General features: G+C 39.6%; 1 protein-coding gene across 6 annotated transcripts; it reads left to right on the forward strand.

The window, feature by feature from the left end:
- Positions 1–6043: 6043 nt before the first annotated feature.
- Positions 6044–21079, forward strand: fam131c (family with sequence similarity 131 member C). Of its 6 annotated transcripts, none has more exons than XM_058643949.1 (7): positions 6044–6286; positions 10436–10672; positions 12021–12085; positions 13927–14011; positions 18056–18295; positions 18567–18656; positions 20075–21079. In XM_058643949.1, exons 2-7 carry the CDS (start codon positions 10642–10644, stop codon positions 20344–20346), a joined length of 783 nt encoding a protein of 260 aa, XP_058499932.1. In that variant the 5' UTR covers positions 6044–6286; positions 10436–10641; the 3' UTR covers positions 20347–21079. The 6 variants fall into 6 exon arrangements, 5 of the variants coding, with proteins under 5 accessions (XP_058499932.1, XP_058499934.1, XP_058499936.1 ...); XM_058643953.1 differs by lacking the exon at positions 6044–6286 and adding an exon at positions 10784–10832 and having other exon boundaries at positions 10158–10672; XR_009241773.1 differs by lacking the exon at positions 6044–6286 and having other exon boundaries at positions 10159–10672; positions 20075–20845; positions 20973–21079.
- The last annotated feature ends 1135 nt before the right edge of the window (positions 21080–22214 follow it).

A 22214-nucleotide genomic window follows, 5' to 3' on the forward strand; every position in this document is an offset into this window, starting at 1 on the left:
TAAAAAACAGCTTATTATTTATAAGTAGGGTTTCTAAATGGTGCTCTAATGATAACACACAAAGAGTAAGATGTCATTAGGGCTCTGCTGTACATTTACATGTGTAGTATTTGTTTCCTGACGTGCTGTAAGGGTGAAAGAGACCAACATCCTGTCAACGCATTTGCCCAAACTGGTCTACTCGCTACATATTTGTCACTGTGATGCCTGATGTTCACCTTTGCTCCTGTCACAGCTGGCTTACTAAAGGGTTCAGGCTGCCAGAAAACAAATTTAAGTATCCAGAAACAAAACAAACACAAAAAAAACACCCACATGAATTCAGACCTAAACCACATTTGGAAAAACCTTGGAATACAATTGGGTTTCACATGCTGCAAACATTCACTCTGGCTGTAACTACAGCACCGAATTCTGCAAAGGTTGTGCATCGTGACTTGACAGGACAGGAGGAGTAAAAAAAAAGATGTATCTCCATTTTCCTGCATCAGTGTCACAAACGTGGGTTCAGAATGGTTGTGTCTGGACGCACAAATCCTACATGGTCACTTGCAATTACACATGTGCAGTCTGAGCGCGGCCATAAATGTCGACATGTTGTTTTAGCATTTGCCGAAAAGACTGATGTTGCCTCGCAGATTGTAATGAGCCGCTTTCACAGACGACCTGTGGGTTCATATTTTTATGTGAGGTCAGCATCAGCGTAGCAGCAGGCGGGCAGGAAGCAGAGTGGCTAAATGTCAGCGGCAAATGTTGCGTTGGTGTGTTGCATCGGTTACACTCTCAGGTTTCATAGCTCGCACCTGCTGAGGATAAACATTATTTTTTTTTAAAGTGTAGCAGTACAAATGAAAGACTTCATTCAAACATGGCCCATGCAAACACACTCTGTACTTCATCCGGAATGATCCACTCCTGCCTTATCTCGCTCACTCTAACCTCGCGGTGGCGAGGAGGTCACTGGCGCCTTGCATTTTTGAAAACGATCAGCTTGATTGCTTGATTGATGCAAAGTGACAAAGCTGTAAATGCATTCCTCAGATAAGAGCAGCACACAAGGAGGAAGAATGTCAATATTTAGGTGTTGAATTAATCTGCAGGTAAACAGAGAAGCGGCAAGAAAACTGTGCACACACACTGTGGACAAAGCATGGGAACTTGGACCTGCCACCAACTCCCTCATGGCTCTTTGTCCTTGACTTCCAGCTGGCTGTGTGTTCTCGCCTCTTAAACCAATGGATACCCTAGAAATAGTCCTGGCTTTGTGTGGCAACTGTAAACCAAGAGAGCCTTCTACTATTTTCCATCTCCATCCATCCATTCCTTCAGTGTTTCACAGCGTGGTGGAGCTTTTTTTTCCCCTCTCTCTTTTATCCATGATGGAAAAAGAGGAGCAGAGCCACACAGTGGTGCTGCTGATTGTAGTGTTTGAATTTATGCAAATCCACGTCTGAGTGCATCCAAAGTGACTGCTGCAGGAATTTGGTTTGTGTCCCCGTCGGCGGCTGTAACAAGATTATCTGTGCTCTGCGGGGGATGAATGTGTGCAAGTTTGTGTCTTGTCTTTTGGACTGTAAATGACAGGGATGCATGCAGAGGCAGAGAAAGACCGGGGGGGCAGAGTGAGGCCTGGTGGTGGTGGTGGTGCTGCTGGAGGGGGTAAACTGGAGATTTGAGCCATACCAGGGCTTTACTCTGAGGCCACAATATCATGTGTGGTGATTGTGTTGAAGGCTTGGCGTCCAGGCCTCCAGCCTCCCCCTGTGGACTCTTGTGCGGGGGCCGTTTGCTTCGAGAGCTTCTCTCCTCCTTCTTGTGGCTTGTTAGTTGCCTTTGTTCTCAGGGCGAAGGTCAGTTTAAAAAGAAATAAGGAACAAAGTAAACAAAACCATGGCTCTATTCATGTATGACCTCTCCCTATACCGCTGCCCTCCCATTTCTTTCTTTATGTCTTCTTTTTGTTTAATGTTCTCCTGGCAACTCTCAGTGTCATGTGCGGATTTGAAAACCGGCTACGCTGAGGAATTTACATCCTCACTAATTTTAGCAATGGGTTCCTGACCAGAAAACACATCCTCCAATTTCTGTCTATATTGGTCTTCTTGCGTCTTTCCGCTGCTCTTTCTCTTACCCTGCAGCACTCCAGGGCTTTTCGCAGATTGTTCTTCTCCCTAAGTCTCCTTCAAGCCCCTCAATTTTCCTCTACATTCTCAACTAAAGGATTTCATATCCAAGATTACACCCTGAGTGCTGCCAGAGCTCTTCTCCAGGTTTACTCCATGTAGAAACAAAGTAAGCTGCAGGACCTAAATGCTGTAATAAACTTGCTTAATAAGATAGTGAGGAGCAAATAATTGTTTCCAGCATCTTACATCCCCCAAACTACTGCAGAGATCTGTTTGATGTCAGCACGAGGCGACATGAGGGGGAGAGCAAAGCAGAAACACAAGCCCCTGTTGACACAAGCCTCGTCTCTCTGCAGACCCTCTGTATATTTTGCAGTGGCAGCCTAATTCAATCCATATTCCTGCTAATGGCAACCCTGATGTCACTCAACACATTAAAATTCTCACAGGTCTGTCTTTTAAAAGCCTGCATGTCACCACTACTGTTACAAAGGAGCCATTTCAGACCATTTTCAAGCAAGAGTGAATCATCCAGCTCCACATTTAGAGCAACTGTTTCAAACAAAACATCTGTACCTGATTGTTTGGCCACAACAGACCTAAAATCTTCTCCAAGATGTTTGTTTAAAGTCTCGGGTCCAAAACCGAGGTGACAGGATTAAAGGCTACAGCACGAAGAAGGTCATATGGTTCACATTTTAAGCTTTTTACCCCTAAAATCCTGTTCTGTACACATATAATGTCAGTCTTAACAATATGTACAGGCTTTATAACAAGAAAGAGAATGTGCTCTTTTGCAGCTGCAGTTACTCAAGACAAGAGGACAATATAAGTCACTGGAAACCTTTGCAAATTTGCATTAAACAAAGTGTTTAAAAACGAGTTTATTGTGTCTTAAAATTATGACATTTCGAATAAAAATGTGTCAATAGTTGTAGTATGTAAAACTCACTGTTGACAATCAAATACAAACATGTATTTTTAGAGGAATGTGTGTATGTAAGTTCAACAGCAGTAGGAAAAACAAACTTTACAACATAATATACAGTACAATAGGTCCCATTGTTGCTGCATATAAACAGGGGCTGCCATCTGGTCCTGCATCTGTAAACAGGCTCTGTCAAGCAAAACTATCAGACCTGACAACTGACTGAGGGAGCGTTTTAGTGTATACACCTGTAGTGCAGGTTTTCACTCCCACTCCAACTTGTTTGCTGCAGTCTCTTCACTCAACGTGGCTTTTGTCCCCATTTGACTTGACATAAGACGAATCACTTCCTGTGTGCGGCGCTGGAATGTCTCCGGTTGACATGAGATCTTAACACTGGTGCACTGAGAAGCACGGAGCGAGTCTTATTCAGCATTGTGAGAAGTCATTTGACAATTATATAAAAATGGACATTTGTTCATATTTTGGTTCTTTTAATCGTAAGAATCGTAAGAATTTTAGTGATGAAATAAAAAACATCTCTCACTTTGCTACTCTTCTTTGATTTTTTTAACTGTTGGTTGAACAAAAATGTTGAATTAGAAATCTTCACATATTCACATGTGATCTTCTATTAAACAAACGCACAGTTGATTCATTTAAAGTATGATATCATCTATCTTTTGAGGCACACGTGGTGTTAGAAGTAGCCTAATTCAGTTTAATTTGTCTAGCTTCCAGAAGCTGCGGTGGTTGCTATGTATGCAGATGTTTGCAGGAACATCATTAAAGCGTTTCACTTTTACCTCTTGGGTGGCATACATCCATGTACGTGTATGTGCCGTATACAACATCTCATTAAAAGTTTTCTTTTCCTCAAAAGAAGAACCAAATCCAAGATATTAATGTAACATTTAAACTGCTACAAATGTCCCCATAAAGAAGAAGAAGAAAGAAAACAAAAACTTAGCAGGATGTGTCTGTCTCTGCAACTTCATGGCTTTTTCTTTGTTTTAGGTCACACACACACACACATCACCCGCCTCTCTCTTTATTTCCGTCTGTCTGCATATGTTTTAGAGGCCATTAATCGTCCCCTGCTCAACATGCACCCAGCAGATAATCACGGTCATTAAACCAATTAGGGAGCACATGGAGGGGAGGTTTCAGTCAGGCCCCGAGGCCTCACACTCCTGTTCTCTTCTTCCAGTACAGCTGAGGTGGTCTGCTGAAAACTCTGGCAAAGCCTTAAATAAAGAAGGGAGTGAATTACTTCAGCCCAGCTCAGGATTATTGCAATTTCCTGTTGGTGTAGCCTTGAGAGACTTGGCCAACTTTGCTGCCGGCCAAGTAGCCAGGCCCATTAGCCAGCAAAAGTCCCGGCTTGGCATCCCTCTTTTTGAAGGGTGAAGCAGACATTTGCGTTGGTGTCATCAAAATATGCTTTCCGCAAAGCTAAGAGAGGGCTATTTTGGTGCTTTTGTGGCAAAACACAGAAAATGAGATCAGAAGTGGCAGGAAGGGGAGGGGAGAGTGGTCAATCTGCAGACAGTGGTTTTCAACATATCCCGTTTATCATATGATTCTTGAGCTAATATCATGGTGTCATGCACAGTGGGAGTTCTGGCACACAGAGGCCCCAACACACAATACATCACTATCGTGATTGCTTGGTTATTGGGAGAATTGAAAGTGAGACTTCCAGTCACCGTCCACATGTGCAGACAAACCACACAATGTCCCTCACACTTGCTCAGCTCGCTCCCTCAACTGGTTAGTCATGTTGGACTGTCCAGACTGTCCTCCCTTGTTTCAGCAAGGTATTTCCCAGCAGTCTTCATGTTGTGCTTGGCTTGTGAGTCTGCATGCAGACGTGAAAGCCAGCAAAGAACAAGAACGTCCATACACGTTTTCCCTGCTGACTTATGAATGACATCTAAGAGCGAAATGTAGATCTTGTAATCACTCTTGAGTAAATAAACAAAGAAAGGCACACCAAAGCCTGCAGGTTGAAGATAAGATCATGGCAACATGTTTCTGTCCAAAGGAGCCCTCCAGCCAACACTTTTCCACAGAGTGTATTAATGGCGTGCACTTTATTCACGGGTGCTGGAAACTGAGAAGTTACAAAATGTGGATTAAATAATGTAAACAATGAATGACACAGGAATGAGGGAACTTAAATCCCACCTCATTTGCAATGGCGCCTTTCAAAATTCTGTGAAATACAGCTCTCCAAAGTTGGTTTTAAAGATCAACACCACTCCCATGTTTATATATTGAGTACAGAGCTGGAGCTCGGAGGCAAACGTCTCACTTAGCTTATAGATGTAAACGAGGAGAAAGTACAAACACCTTTAAAGCTCGCAGACTGTTTGCTGAGTCTTAAATTCCTTCACAATTTTTTTTTTTTTACATTTTTTTATGTGTCAGTGAGTATTATCAGTGTATTATGAACAAAAGGCAATTGTCTAACAATGTGCTTGATCTCACTACAATCAGTTGTGTGGAGCAACCAGCACTTTAGTCAAAGACATGAACAGAAGCAGAGAATCAGTCCATCTGTTGAAGATCCACTTAAGAAAATCAAACTATATTTCTTTTAAACAGCTAACAATTTCCCTGTCCCATGACCTTATTGAAAATGAGTGGAGAGTGCAAATTCTATATAAATAATTTTGGTATCTATACTTTCAACAGTGGTGTAAGAAAATGACAGATTTGACTTCTTACTAGTCATTGACTCAGTCGTGAAGACATGCAAATGACTAGGTCTCACTTGCAAAAGAGATTCTAATCTCAGTAAAATAAAGGTTGAACTCAAATAAGGTGGTGGGTTTTTTTGTGTTTTTTTTTTACACATTCACACTTTTATTGTGAATGTATTTATAACAGTCTACAACTCATAATCTGAACATTAAAATACATAACCAAATGTAAAGCTAATAAACAAAGGCAAAGTTGGAGATTTAATTTAATTTAATTATTTTTTTAAAATTTTATTTAATTTTTAATTTGTGCCAAAATGTGTATGTTATCATACATATTGATAACTCTTCGATTTAAAATGTTCTTGAGTTCAATGAGAAGCATATTTTTATAGTGAATTGTAACTGCAGAGTTTAACCTGGAACTGTGAAAACAGTCCGGAATAATTTGAAGGTAACACAGTGTTTTTTTTTTTGTTTTTTTTTTAAACTGTTAGTGGAGTTAATGAAAGAAAAACAGTGAGGTAAGAAATGACTCATGTCTCATGTACATCGTCGTGTCATGTTAGTTTTGTGTCATGTTGTGTTTGCTTTACTTTGGCTGTTTGTTCAGCGAGTGTCGGTCAAAAGAAGAGAAGATATTTATGTTCAACTCTGTGGACTCTAGGCGTTTAGCTGCTTGGTAGCTTGTTTTGTTAGCATGAAGAAAACATGCTCATCATGGCGTGAGAGTTTCCACCACATTCTGATGTAGTTGTTTGGTGTCGGTTCTGGTGTACGTTTGTTTCTTCATGGTGAAATGTTTGTTGTGATCTGCTTTGGCACCAGAACCAGAGATTCGTCTGCGTCATGCAAATCTGAAGTTGTTAATTGTTAATTAATGCCAGGTGTAGGTTATATTATACAAATGTGAATATAAATGAAATTTGGCTGGTTTTCATCAAATACTATAACAAATTGTTACCTGAGCAAATTTGTCTGGTTATTGTGTATTATTGTTTGTATGATTTGTATGTAAATGTTAATGTTACTGTATGATGCACTGTCTTTGTGTTGTTCTGACCAGTCAGGGGACTGCAGTGCATCAGATAGTAATATTTATGTTTTAACTTTAGTGTGTCCCTTTTTTAAGTAAATCCAATAATTTTATACATTTTTTTTAAAAGAAAGTTTTCCCCCTACTAATAAAAGCAGATAAAGCAGACCAAATAAATTTTGTCAGCTATGATTCAGTTCTGTCAAATTAAAACCAAGACCAAGCAGCCTCACATACCAGGAGCCCAGGCCTAATGCTCACTGCAATGGAATGAATCATCAATCTCACCTGGGCTTTTCATTGATGAAATGCCAAAATGCCGGCAGTGAGACCGATCTGGAATTGTTCAGACCTTTGTCTTATCAGGGTCTGTCAGTCATGATCCCAACAACTCTTAAAGAACAAGAGACAAAGCAATGTAGACCATTTTTTACTTTTGAAATATAACATTGTATTTCCATCCATCTTCTACAGTTTTATCCTCCACATCACAATCTTAGCTGACATAGGGCTAAAGGCAGGGTCAGACCCTAGACAATATATTTCAACAAATGTTATTAGATCAGTTTGAAGACACTTGAATATGATATATATAATTTTAGTTTGAACAGTATTACAACAATTCTTTCCACTCTGAAGTGGTCACTTAAATAAACCAGCATAGCAGAAACTCAAAGCTCTCTGACTTTCCCATTTTATTTAATCAAGAATTATGTCTATTACCAAACAAGTTTTCACCAGAGTGGCATCAGGCTTAATTTTGTCATTGCACCTAGTCTCATAACCTGCCAAAACATGCTGAGATTTCACATAAAACCTGTGACTTGTTGATTTTTTTTCTCAGATTCCATTGGCTAACAGTAGAGGGCTTCACTGGGCAGCTCTTAGTGTGAAATGGGGTTTTGTGTGTGTGTGTGTGTGTGTGTGTGTGTGTGTGTATGTGTGGATGTGAAGAAGGGTGGGTCTATAAAAAGCATGGCGGTCTGTCAGTTTGACCTTAAAGATTTAAATATACCTCCAAGAAACCCCCGTCATAATTTTTCGCTCATATCAGGGTGGGAAGTTCCCTCATTAATTCCGACCACAACAACAACAAGAGTAAAATGGAAAAAATTCCAATCGAGGATAAAAGCAATCACACTATTTCATCATAATGTGTCTGCATAAAACAAAAGCACTGTTTGATGTGCATTTAAATGGCAGTATTTGAAAAACATTCACTACTGAAAGGCATCCAACTCCTGCATTGCCTCCGGGTACCACAGAAATGACTGTGGCTGAGCATCAGGGTCTGTGTGCATGTGGATGTTATTCCTCCTGCTCGCCTGGGGAAAAGAAAACACCCTTCGAATCAAATTCAAGATTTATCTGTTTAAATGGAAGTTCAAAGCGGAGCAGAGATTCAGTCATAGATAAAAAACATAGAGGAAATCCAGGTAATGAGACAGCGCTAAGAATCAGGTTCACTCCACAGAAAGAGAATCAACCTTTCTGCAATGTGCAAGGTGAGAGGCAGGATCCGACCCATGGGAGATTAGTGAAGACCTAATCGTGCTTTGCTGAATTATTGATGGAGCACTTTATGAATCACTTTCTCTGTGTAGCACAGACTGCCCAGGTTTCATCCTTTGGTTGAAACATGTGTTAACATAGAACCACAGGAAGGCTCTCTGGGAAAAAACACACACATGGAAAAGAAGGTGATATGATTAGCAAGGTATATGATGATAATAATACTGTTGCAGTTTTGCTTTTTTGCCACAAGAGGTCAGACTGGTCCTGCCCTCTGTCAGGACATCTTTATAGGGACCTGACGTTTCCTTCAGGAGTTCCTCAAGTTAAACTTAAAATTAGGTTACATATGTTATTATATATCCTGAAACTGTAAAGATATCTATCTTCTTCTTCTTTTTCTATCGGTGTGTAGACCCGTTTAAAGTTCAGGGTGCTATTTAAGGTTTCTTTTTGTTTTACAGTGTTTTTTAAGGAAGTCACTGCTTAGAAATTCCACACCCTCAAGAGACCATCCTCACAATCCTTTGGATCCCTAAATACAACAACTTTGTTGTGGAGTCTGTCATTTGAAGTTTTCCTCTTTTTTTTTTACATTTGTAAGTCATCAAATCCTTTTGCATTTTGTAGTGAAAAAAAGATGGTTGGCACTGATTGCGAGGGCTTTCTCCTGGTGTGTGAATGAGTGCATGTACTCCCAGGGTTGAAAGCCCTTCATCAGTGCAACCTGATTATTAAGCTTTAGTATTTGGATATTTGGATAGTAATGGAAAAGAACCACTAAGATTAATAGTAAATGATTAACAGCCCATGTTTTATGTAGTTGTGTATTAATATTCTGTGTGTTGAGTTTAAATTATATATGAACTTGTTTGTCCTGATGTCGGAAACATCTTATTTAACAGAGAAGCGCAGCTTGTTCTAACTGAGCAGAGATGTCTTGTACAGTTAACATCAGTGGCTGGTATTTTTGGTAACTTTACCATCACCATCTGCCCTTGTCCATCAAACCGTGTTTTTTTTTTTGCCTCCTTCCTTGTGCCAATTAGTTGAGATAAAAACTCCATAAGCAAAGAGAGTGGCTTGGTTGCTGTGGCAACAGGATTTTCCCCAATGTCGACGATGGTGATGTCAGCAAAGTGCCATTTATATTAACCCAGTATTTAACCCAGGAGGTGTGTGTTGCTCCTTTGAGCCTTTTGAAACTCTTGACCTTGTCGGGACCAGTAGTCCTCGTACATAACCTAATTCCTACTCTCTGTGGCTATACTTAGTCATATAAGATTAAAATTTAAATTGTGATTAGGGTAAGATTGTAGGGTTAGGTATGAACTGTTTTGTTTGAATGGAAGTCAATGCAAAATCTGAATAGCTGTGTGTGTGTTCTTTCTTCTCTATTTGTTGCCTGTTGTCAGGACCAGTAGCCCTAGTGGAGACCAAAACCTAGTCCTAATATGGTGGAACCTCATTTCTTAGGAACTGGTTAAGTTTAGGACTAAGATTTGAATTGTGGTAGGTTAAGGCATTAACTGGTTATGGTTTAGATTCAGGATAAGGCCTATGGTAGGCTGTCCAAATAAATGGAAGTCAATGCAAGTCTTAAAATTGATAGAAATATGAGTGTGTGTGTGTGTGTGTGTGCGTGTGCGTGTGCGTGTGTGTGTGACAGACATAGCCGCCTAATGATGCATGTAGAGCCATGACTGACCTGTGTTGTCGCATAAATTCAGTAAAAATCAGAAAATACAAAGATAGATAGCATTTAATTTGTGTTTAATTTACACCACAGTGATAGTGGTCAGTAATGTACACTAGCAATGGCAGGTGAACGTTATTATGTGTTGTAGATCAAGTTCTTGTTTGCATAGATTGTAAAGGTTCAATACTAAGCTCTTCATTGGCAATGGGTTCCCTTTGTACAGTGGTGTGGAGAGGAAGAATATAGTGGGAGGAGAACAGAAGAAATGGAGGGGAGGGGATTCAAAAACGTCTGAAAACAGTCCTGCTTTCTCCCTACTTGCTGTCTCTCTGCCTCTCTCTCTCTCTCTCTGCCTCTCTCTATCTCTCTCTCTGCCCCCTCCCCACTTATTCATTGTCGCTCTCTCACCTCTCTCCTCCAATACAGAGAAGTCAGGCTTTGCATCATCCCTCTGCTCATCGGGCATCCACTCTTACTTTTCCCCTCCTCACTTCTCTCTGCTCCTCTGCTGACTGACAGCGCTGCCTCTACTCTTTTTATCTTCCGCTCCTTCCTCCCCTCTATACCTCCAGCTGATCATCATCCTCATCTCCAAACCACCATGGTGAACAGATAACCTCCCGGTCAAGACCATGGGTGCCTGCTTTTGCAAAGGTCACAAAGGTCAGTGTCGGAGTCCACCTGTTTGTGCATCCATGTGTGTGTGTGTGTGTGTGTGTGTGTGTGTGACTAATTGAAGGTTATTTGATCATCTCATCCTGTAACTGAATGTAGGCAGGACGGACAGACATCCTCCAGATATCATCAGCAGCAGAGATGGAGGGTAAAACCACCTGAGTCACATTTTTAGCCAAAAGAAGTGTGTTTTTGATGTGCATGCGACAAAGGAATAACACAACACAAATCCTGCCATGAGAGCAGTCACTCTTAAACTTATTTGAGAGAGTCCGTAGAGACTGCATCAGAAACGAGCCTCAGAGGTGGAGGGTTGATGAGAGGGATTGTGAGGATCAGCAGGGGACAACAGTAGCTTAAGGATATGACAGTTTCATCTAAAGCTCATCCCCAACATGTTATGACTTGAAGAAGTGACTTGGATTGTCATTTTCTTTCATATTTGCTACCTGCCAATTTGATAATTGTCAGAGGTTTTTTTTTTGTTGTTTTTTTTTGCATTTTAAAAAGCTGTCAGAATCAAATAACCACAGCTTAGCTGCAGGGCCTCGTTCATGTAGAAAAAAAAAGCACTAAACTGTGCTGTCTCAGTAAAAGATCCAAGAAATTAAAGTTAGCTAATTTCATTATTGTTCTGTGGCACCTTCTTTTTCTACATGACATTTAACACCGGATCACAGTCTCACACGTTATTTTCACAAATTTTTGTGATGGAGACTAAAAATAATTTTCCAGGAAACAGTCTTTTGTTGAGGTGGGGGCCTATTGACAGGGTGCAGGACACTGACAGCAGTGCTTTGTGCAGTGGAAAAAAATGTGGATAATGTTTATATGCGAGTCAGGGTGAAGATTTAAGCCCAGAAGAACAGACGGGTGGCTCAGGGATCATTACAGGGTTTTTATATGCTAATAACATCATGTATGTGTGTGTGTGTGTGTGGACTTTAATAAATGGAAGGGTATCACTTGCCTCCTGTTGCTGTAGAGTTTCCATAGCGACAGCCGATTGTCTTGAGACACCTCCCGAGGGATCCCCTTAGGCCTGTGTTTGTATAAATGTGTGTGTGTGTGTCTGCTGACCTTTCTAATAATGTTAATTCTCCATTGCACTTACCCACACTTTATTTACTCTTGTCATTTTTGAGTCTCATCACTGTCAATTACAAAGCAAACAGACAGAGTCTAGACCAGGAGTGAGAGATAGCATATTTAAATTTGCCTCATGTTCATCATAAAGAACTGGAGTCTGGCTGTGAAGAACATGAGACCTGCCTCCTCCACTCACATCAAACATTCATCTCAAAACAGTGTTCGTTTGTGTGTTTATTACCGACAGATCTCCACCATCCCATGACAGCACTGCAGGACCAGACTGAGGAGGGTCAGACATCCACTGTCAAGGTCGGTGAAAGCCCCCATATTGGCCTTTTCAGCTCAATTACCTCAAATACCATGTGTAATATTATATTATTATATACTTTCTACTTTCTACCAAAAAAGTGTGTTGATGCCCCTATTGGTGGTGTGTGTTGTGATCTAGAGTAACATGGAGGGTGTATCGCCTTGATTATTTGTTAAATTAAAGGTCAATCTGGAGAAATAAAACCTAAACATTAGGCCTATTGATTTTAAATACTATTAGAGGTTCTGTAAGTATAAAAAATATTTGTGATTTGAGTGAGCATTTGCTGTTACAACTCACGTAAACAACATGCATTGTGACTGCTTTAAATGACTTCTCATCAGGAATGAAACTCAATATCATTTCAGCTCCATGTCTGAGGTGAACGCTCTCAGTGACTGGATACAGATTTGAAAAGTATTGAAAAATAAATCATACAAAAAAGACAGCTAACTGTAGCTTAATTTAGTAGCTAATACGACATTATAAAAACAAAGAATTACTGCCTCTGGAAAATGGAGTATTTTAATTTAAACGACATTAAATGCTTGGATGTCAAAGGAAACTCTTTAAAATGTACTGTACATTCAGTCCTTTATTTTTAAGATGAATAAAGGACTATATTATCTTATTTACATGGAATCATTTTTTATGGCATTAGGAATGAAAATACATGTAAAATAGGCCAAACAAGTGTAGTAATGACAGTTTAATTCAAACACACTGAATGACTATTGTGTTAAAGTTACTCATTTCTTGTTTATTCTCTTTTTTTTGGTAAAGAAATGCAAAGGCCAAGGAATTGGATCTCTTTGTTTTTGTGGTGACTGCACGACCTGGCTTTGAAACCACAGTTTGTTGATGTGAAAAACAGGAACAACATTAATTTAACCGAGAGGATGTTTGGTTTCTCACTTTGGTCATTTTACACTCAAGTAACATTTATGCAGATTTATATTGTCTGTAAAAGTTAATTTTAAACTGGTGTGTATGTCTGTGTGAATTTGCTTTTACTCGCTCCATCGACAAAATTGCTTCAAGGTTTCACTTTCCCAGGCTAAACAACAATATTAATCCAAGAAATCTATTTGAAGTTCTGTTTCTCTCTCCATACTGACTGCAGTCACTTGATTTCAAACACTTTCAAACACACGGACTACAGTTTAAAATAATTCCTTTTATCGCAGGTCATTAGGGTGTGCATGCTGCCAGACATCCTTATCACCATTTTCCTTAGAAAATAGGGATGTGTGTGTGTTTGTGTGTGATTGTCACAACCTCACAATTCTGCTTCTGGTTCAAAACTGCTTGATTCTTTGAGTCAAAAACCATTAAAATATGTAGCTGTAAACCTCCTGGCCACTTAATTAGGTACACAGGACAAATAATAAAATGGGCAGTGAGATCATCTGCTGCTAATGAAAGCCATGATCTGCTTCAATGTTTGACATGTTGCCCCTTCAAAGATGCAACTCTACACACACTGGTTATGTGGTTAAGTGGTTATTTAAATTACTATTGACTATCTATAATTTTGAGCCAGTCTTGCCATTTGGTATCAACAAGTATATGTTCTCTTTTTTAGACTATTCTCTGTAAACACACAACACTAATGGTTATGTTTGTAAAATCCCAATATATCAGCAGTTTCTGAAGTAATCACATGTCTAAAGGCATTAGGTTACTACCATGTGATTGGCTGATCAAATATTTGCAAATAAGAATTTTATCCCGTGTACATAATAAAGTGGCCGGTAAGTGAATGTGTCTGTTTCAACCAGCTATATGGATAGTTCACCTCAGATCAGTGACTTTTCCTCTTGTGGATCATATTGTACAGGATGGTCAGAATCCCTCCAATGGCAACGTCCTGGATAAAAACAACCCCTACGATATCGGCGAGCTTGCCACCTCCTCTTTGATGGGTGAGACTGGACACACACACATGCATGCATGCACACACACACACACGCACACACACACATACAGGTTTGCACAGCTGTTCTTCTTAGGATACTGCATTGATGTCCATTCATTTGGACAGTCTAAGCAAAGTGTTATCCCAAAACGTAACCAGTTCATGACTAACCAGTTCCTCAAAAATAAGCCTCATTAGGGCCAGGTTTTGGTCTCCATGAGGTCTACTGGTCGTGACATGGTTAGTGTCACACAAACACTCTGACACATTTAGTGTGTGTTGTGTTTCATCATGACTCATGTGTGAGTGTGTGTGTGTGTGTGTGTATATATACGTATATATATATATATATATATAAATACACATATATATATATATAAATACACATACATATATATATATATATATATCAGAATCAGAATCAGAAGAGCTTTATTGCCAAGTACGATTTGCACATACAAGGAATTTGTTCTGGTGTCATTGGTGCATAACAAGCATACAAAATTTAAAAAAAATATATACAGTATATCTATATATCTATCTATATATATATATATATATATATATATATATATATATATATATACGAGACTGGAAAAAGCAAGGAGAGACTATGAATTAGTAACCATGGGAGGTTAGTAATGCCATTTCCCTTATGCCTCCACTCTCTCACACACGCACACACAAAGCAAGCATGCCCAGACATCAGTGGATAAGTACACACACATTTCCTTCTCCTGTTTGATTTTCTTCTCCAACTTTGACTCCAGCTTCCTCCTCTCTTCATGTCAGCGCCTCCTACTTTTTTTCTTTTTTTTCTATCCCCTCTTCCTCATCCTGTGTCTGTCTGCCTCATCTCAACCGCTTCCATCTCTCTGCTGGAGGTTAATTATCTGAGTTAATGTGGTATGCCTTGCTGAACTTTTCCTAGAGAAAGGTCCTTTATTAGCCCGACAGTATAATTATGAAGCCCATGAAAACCTCATGAATATGTTAGACAAATACAGGCCTAAGCCAACCCTGACTTAAATGTTAACAAGTAGAGACAAAGACAAAGAGACACATTGAAAGACAAAGTGATGTTAATAACCCAACTGCTGAAATCAGATTATATAAACTTCACTTGTTATTTATTGGGATCCCAATTAGTTCTTCCCTTATGCAGAAATCCTGCATTTTTAACTTTTCATAGACATTTTGTTTTCCTCAGTTAGTTATGATGATGTATCGCTATGCTGTAGGATTCTTTTGCTGTATATTGATTATCGCAGAATCGTTGTATCATGATATTATTGGTATGTGTATCGTATCGTATAGTGAGGTCACCTGTGATTCCCACCCCTACTATACAGAACACTTCATACAATTAATTTGTAGCCTATGTGTTACCAACTGACCAGCACTGGGTATACATTTCAAATGTATATAGCGCTCATTGCAAAGTAATTTATTCTCGTATGATGCTGTGTGAAACATAATGAATGCTAATGAGATTTTATGAATTGTGAATGGCTTAAATCCTGTTAGTGGCTCCTGGAAAGTGAAATGTTTTTAAGATTCCACAAATGCAATCGTGTTGAACCAAACAAATGAGGTTTTGGTCGTGACAGTTTTGTTAATCTTAGTGGGACTGAGTATGCAGAGTGAGTCACATAGTCAGTCTGTCCAGCACCAGTTCAAACTGAAATGTCTGGAGAAACAGACATTTTTGGTGCCAAGACAATGGCTATATTGACTTTCATGATCCCCTGACTAGGACTGGGTTTATGGATTTCCTAAATCAATTCCATTCCGATTCAATTTCTGATTCTATTGGTTTCCATATCGATGCTTCTATACAAGCATCGTTACAAAAGAGATTTTCTCATTTCCTAACTGGTTAAAAAATCTCTTAGTATTTTGGTGTGTTTCAGCTCAAAACCAGTAGCTGTGTTTCATTCACTCAGGTTATGCAAATCCAATCCCAAACAGCATCATCTCCTCAGGAGCAGGTCTAAAATAGACGACTGTTTATTAGCTGCACTATACTTATGAACAAGGAAGGAAACATCAAGGAAGGAAACATCTTGCTTTGTCCACTGCACTGTGAGAATACATTGAACACATCATTGTGAGGGGTGTCATGCCAACCTAATTTAATTTGGTCCCTTTCACGCTGCAATGTGGACAATAGTTGAAAAACAAATGAGATTTTCCTGCTGTTTTCATATGATCTAAATAGATGCAACACAGCCTCCTCACCATCAACAAGCAGAGAGAGAACAGGGCCTCAGAACAGAGTTATCACCAAGGTGAGACAGCAGTGGGTGTCGCCATGTATGACAAAACACTGTCTGTTTGGCTTAAATTTACACGTTACACATCACAATGTTTTTCTCATTTTCAATTAACGCCGGCTGCTAACTCTTGTGGCTTCCTTCCTGTATATAAATGAATCAATTTCTCACTTTGAAACATTCTTCCTCCCCACTTCTTTTCCTTGTTTTTCTCCCCGCTCTAAGCTTGTTTCCCTGTTCTTCTCACTGCTTGGCATTTTCCTTCATATGTTTGTATCTTGGTCTTTTCTTCTCATTTCAAACCTTTGCCTTTTCAACCTTCCTTCCTTGTCCTTTTTTAGTGTGCTTCCTATTCTGCAGTGTCACCCAGGTTTTCAACTTCATTTCCTAAGACCTTTCTAGTGAGTGAGTCTGTGAGTCATGAATAAATTATATTACCTTGATGTTTCAAGGTCTGACTTGGCAAAGTCCCAGAATAAATATAAATAAATAAAGGTGCTGATAGTTTATCTAATAGTGGATGTAGTTTTGGTCATGCCTCACTGGCCACAGTCATGTTGAACAACAGAGGTTGAATACAGTGCTGAGAAGTTGTTTTTGGCACATTCAGACGTAGGTGAAGCAAACTTTAGCAGAAGAATGAGGACAATTGAACATTTTAAAATGACTGTAGGTGTGCGTGTGATAGTGTCTATATATGTTATCCCTGCAATGGATGATCTGTCCAGGGTCTGTGACCCTCATGTGGAGGATAAAAAAGCGGTGGAAGATGAGTGAGTGAGTGAGCTTAAGCTGATGCAAACAAAGAACAATATCATTCCCTGTTTGTGAAGTCACCATATTTTATATATATAATATTATTGTTATTATTATTATTATAGATTTTTCTGTTTGTTACATTCTGCAGACTCAAGATTAGATATCACCAGTTCTTACTTACTAGGCCTTTAATAACCACAAACTGCTAGGAAAGATTAGATTTTTGATTTGACCATATCACTTTGCCCTGACATGAAGGGAGGCCTTGAATTCCCTCATGCAAGTTGAAAATGTCTTGATATATTGTATTATAATGTAATATTCATCAGTTTCATCAAGGAACTGAGATCGGGACAATGGAGAGAGACTGGAGGGAAATAAGATGACGAGTTGGGGTTGAAGATGAACGCAAACACACACACAGATGGACTCCCACACGTGATATCTGCAGGATCTGTTTATGTCTGTACTGCTGGCACACCACTGTGTGAATCAAACCTGACGGAGCCAACATTGATTTGTCAAAATCCGACAAAGGCTTGTCTCTCTGCGTCAGTGATTGCATTTTAAAATTAGATTTATACATCTGGGCTTCATACAAAATTAACATTTTCACCAGAAAAATCATCTCAGACGCTGTTTTTCTAGTTTTCTACTTTTCTAGTCTAGGCAGCATACCGCTTCTTTTAATGTTTCAAGTTATCAGGTTATGCAAATTAAGACAGCATCGAATTTAATTTTATGTATAACTATCTTGTGATTCTTCTCCCCTATGTAATCTTTTGTCCATTTCATTATCCATGCCCTCTTGCTGTGGCATTTTTTCCTCCCTCCTCGTTCTTCTTCTTTTGACTGTGCACTGTTTCCTGCAGCCTATCACTTTACCTTTTCCTTAACTTATCTCCCTCCTTTCTAAACTAGCACCTTAAATGTAGATCCCACATCTTTTCAGCCGAGCTACCTTTTATCTGATCCACTTTATCAAGATTTATCGCCTCCCTCCTCTCTTTATGTAGGTCTGGTGGCCACGATAAAGGAGCATATCACAAAGCCGACAGCAATGGCCCAGGGGCGAGTTGCTCACCTGATTGAGTGGAAGGGTTGGGGTGGAGGCGGCGAAGCTGGGGGACATGTGGGCGGTTGGGGCAGCGGTAAAGGAGGAGGAGGCTGGGGGGGGATGGGCGCCGAGCTGCAGGAGGATGAACAATTCTACTCTCAAATGACGGATGAAATCAAGGAGGCTCGCTTTGCCGCAGGTGAGACACATGGACAGATGTAATTCAAGAAAAACAAGATTTGGTCACTGGGGATAAAGTGGTGCTTAAATCCCTCTGAGCAATGTTTTCATTCGATTGGCTTCTGCAGAGGGAGCGTCGACAAAAATCAATATCCCTTAAGAGCATCACAGTGACTCAAATCCACTGCACTCATTCAATTTCCCTTTGTTTGTGATGGTGGTGAAAAACAGCAGGAGGTCTTCCAAGAAAAGCACCATCAAATGTGTTTTATGGGCCTTTTGTTTCTCAGGTGTGGCCGAGCAGTTCGCCCTCGCTGAGGCGTCCATGAACATGTGGTCACTGAGTGACAACTTAGAGCAGCCATCCACCAGCATACAAGGTTGGTCACTGTACTGTATGTCGTCAGGGTTTGTTTTTTTCTATTGCTAAATTTGTCCTGGTGTGTGAATCACATTTTTTTATTTTTTTATTTTTAATTAAAAACCTGCAGTCATTGTCTTGAGTTTTCACTTATTCTAATCTAATCTAATCTAAATTCTCTCTTTAACCCAAAAACCATTTGCTTTAATTGTGATCGCAATCAAGAAAGTTTTTCACAGTTTTTCCTTCCAGAGATGGTTTAGCATCCTGAAATCAAATAGCTGAGCACTTAAGATGGCAGCCGTCCTTAAACATCTGAGTGTGTTGTGGTTAATGTGAATGATGTGATTATGTCAGTCAGTCAATTTAAGTAGTTTACAAATGTTCAGGGTCTCGAGGCGATGAACTCTGTTGACCTTGACGATGACATGACTTTTCATCAATCAACAGGTCAAATTCACACGTGCAATGTTTCGATCCGTACGGCAGGATGTCTTTAAAATAATAATCTTTTTTCCAAAAGTTGTTTCTACTTTGAGCTGAATGCTAATTAATCATGTTACCATTATAATTTACTCAAATGTAGAAAGAGTTTGTGTTTACAGTTAAGTGGAAGTACCTTTTTATACTTTAGTTCGTTGAATATTGCAGTGCAGTAGTTGTTTCTGCACAGGAAAAAAACAGATAGGAGGCTTAACTTCACATCAACCACTGTACAGGTATGTCCTCCATCACTCACCGTAGTCCACTGGAGGATCTGAACACACACACATGCTGTTTTGCAGTCTTTGTGTGGGAACTCATAGACATAATGCATTCCCTAGCCCCTTACCTTAACCATCACAACTGAACCTAACCTTAAAACCAAGTTTTGAACCTCAAAAAGCTCTTTAAAGTTCTGAGGATCAGCCAAAAATGTCCTCACGAGGTTTGAATGTCACAAAGATACATTTGCATGAAAATTGGTTTTCACAGCCTACTAGAAACATGTATACACACACACGCACACATGCACACACATGCTTTAGTATATAATATACTATATATAAACTTAAACACTCCAGTATTGTGTTGCTGTCATGTGGTTTGCTGATAAGATATTTGCATGAACTAAAAGTTGAACAAGTGTACCTCATAAAGTGGCTGGTGAGTGCATTGTATACATTAATAGTACAGTATGTGATATAATATAAAAGCTACATGATGTGTAGCAGATGCCTCAGTTTAATTATATCATCGAGTGCAGCTGCACCGTTTCTGTGATACACCAGTGTGAAAAGCGACACCTTTGAAAATCTCCACAACCTGCGAAACCCCAGGTGTCATTGTTTGCTTCTTTGTGCGTCAAATCATTTTTCAACGTTTCAATGGACAGGAAGCAACCATGTGACTGATGTTGTTATTATTATTATTATTATTATTCTTATCCCTCCTCAGCAGCACATGGTCACTTCTTGTCTCAGTTCCTGCTGGACGGTGGCAGCATCGGCATTCCTCAGCACCTGTACAACATCCACAGCCAGACTTATGGCAACAGCAGGATGACCAACCTGATCCCTGTGCCACTGGTGGACTCTGTCTCCCCAACATCGGCCTCTCAGCAAGACAAAGATCATCTCTTTGTGGACAGAAGCACTGTGATGGCAGACGCTACTGTCCGACACGTGGACAGCAGCTCGCTCTCTGAGGATGATGTTTTTTATAACTAGATTCGCAGGAGAACAAACCTGACTGCCAATTTAAGAACTCACTGAGACAACTTGAGGCGGCTGAAACACCAGCAGTGACGGATTTAAAAAAAAACAAACCCAAAATGTTTGGAGGGATTTTAAAAGCCTGGTCATCAGATTCAAAGACTCAAAGAGTATTTTCTCCATGGCTGAGACTTTTGTTCATGTGTTTACTGTTACATTTGAATTTTGTTATTCAGTGGACAAGAGTCAGAATATCACAGTGTAAATATCTTGTTATAAAACACTCATTTTAGTACATGTCCTGTGTAACACTTTTGATCCTTTTTTGTTGATGATTGAACAGAAAAGTCCAGACAGACAGACATTTAAAGTTCTTATTTGGATTCCATGGAGTTGAAAAACAAACAACAACAACAAAAAAATCCCATCCATGATGAGCTATTATTCACACTCCTCTTGTCTTAGGGCGATGGATGCAGAGAGAAGATGAGTGGAAAACGGAGGAGGGAGCAGTGTGCGTATGTTTGCTGTATTTTTCTGCACATATGTTGACATGAGCGTGTGAGAGAGAGAGTGAGAGAGTATGTGTGTGTGTAGTTTGAAGGTGTTAATGTTGCCACCGTGTTGTTTTTTTTGCACAGGTTTACACAATGTGAAGCTACAGGATAAGGTGTGGTTTATTCCCCTGTTGCATCTCTGGTGTTGAACTGATGAAGGTGAAACAGAACTAAAAACAATTCCACCGTCACACTGATTAAACAAACGCGGAATGTAAAAGTGATTTGGGATCCAACTATAGTGCCGCTGCAGGAATAACATATGGACGTGCTGTGCTGTGAGCAGATAAAGCTGCACAGAAAAAAAAAAGTAGGTGATAAATGACTGTATCATGTTATTCTAGTTTTGTGTCTCGTTGGTCTACAGCATAGGTTCATAGTTTTAAAGAAACGCATAAAAGTCAAAATAACTGGTTGATCACACACGTGGGTGTAATTTATTTTTCGACAGAGATGGTGCTCAATAAAACATTATCTTTATGTAAAACAAGGAGTGATGCGTCCAACCAGGTTTCAGCAGAATTGCTGTTTTCCGTCTGCAGTCCCTGAGCAGGAATGTGCAATAAATGAAGCGGGTCATAAAATCTAACAAACATCATCATCCCCACAAAGTACGAGGTTGCAGCAATAAACGGTATCTGAAGCCTCAAAACAACAAGAAAACCAGTAACGAAACACCGTTTACCGTCATGGATGTCATGATATTATATATTCCTTAGAATGTGATCTGCACAAATGTGACACAGGTCATCCTTTAACAATTCAGTTGTTTTCATCATCATCAACCAGTTTTAAATGTCTCCACCAACATATCATGCAGCACACAGGAAACGTTTATGTTTCAATCATGGAGAACCTTTGATAAATACTGTTGTTTTTGAAATGAACATTTTTGGCAGGTTAATGAAACAAAAAGTATTCTTAAAGGATATTTCTGTGATTATTTAGGATGTACTACTTAATTTGGCTTTAATAATCCCACCAGAAAGGCACTAACAATAATTTGGACCGCAATCAGGGTTTGATTTTGCCTCACACGGGAACCTCGTTACCAAGGCAACTCCAGCCCCATATTCCTGTGAGAAATCACTCAATTTCAAACGTTAAGCATTTTAGAGTGGAGTCTTTAAAAGTGTGAAGACCCCCCGGCAAAGATTTAATGTGAGGTTAAAGGTTCCGGTGTTCAGGCCTGTGCTGCTGCTGCTCTGAAACCAACTTCAGGTTAGAATTACCTGATTAATTTATTGTTAACAACACAGTCAGAAGCTGGAACGTCAGCAGTCACTGACGCACAGCTGTTAGTCACAAAAACACTAATCGGCCACT

Source organism: Solea solea, chromosome 11 (genome assembly GCF_958295425.1).
Source record: "Solea solea chromosome 11, fSolSol10.1, whole genome shotgun sequence".
Classification (NCBI taxonomy): Eukaryota; Metazoa; Chordata; class Actinopteri; order Pleuronectiformes; family Soleidae; genus Solea; species Solea solea.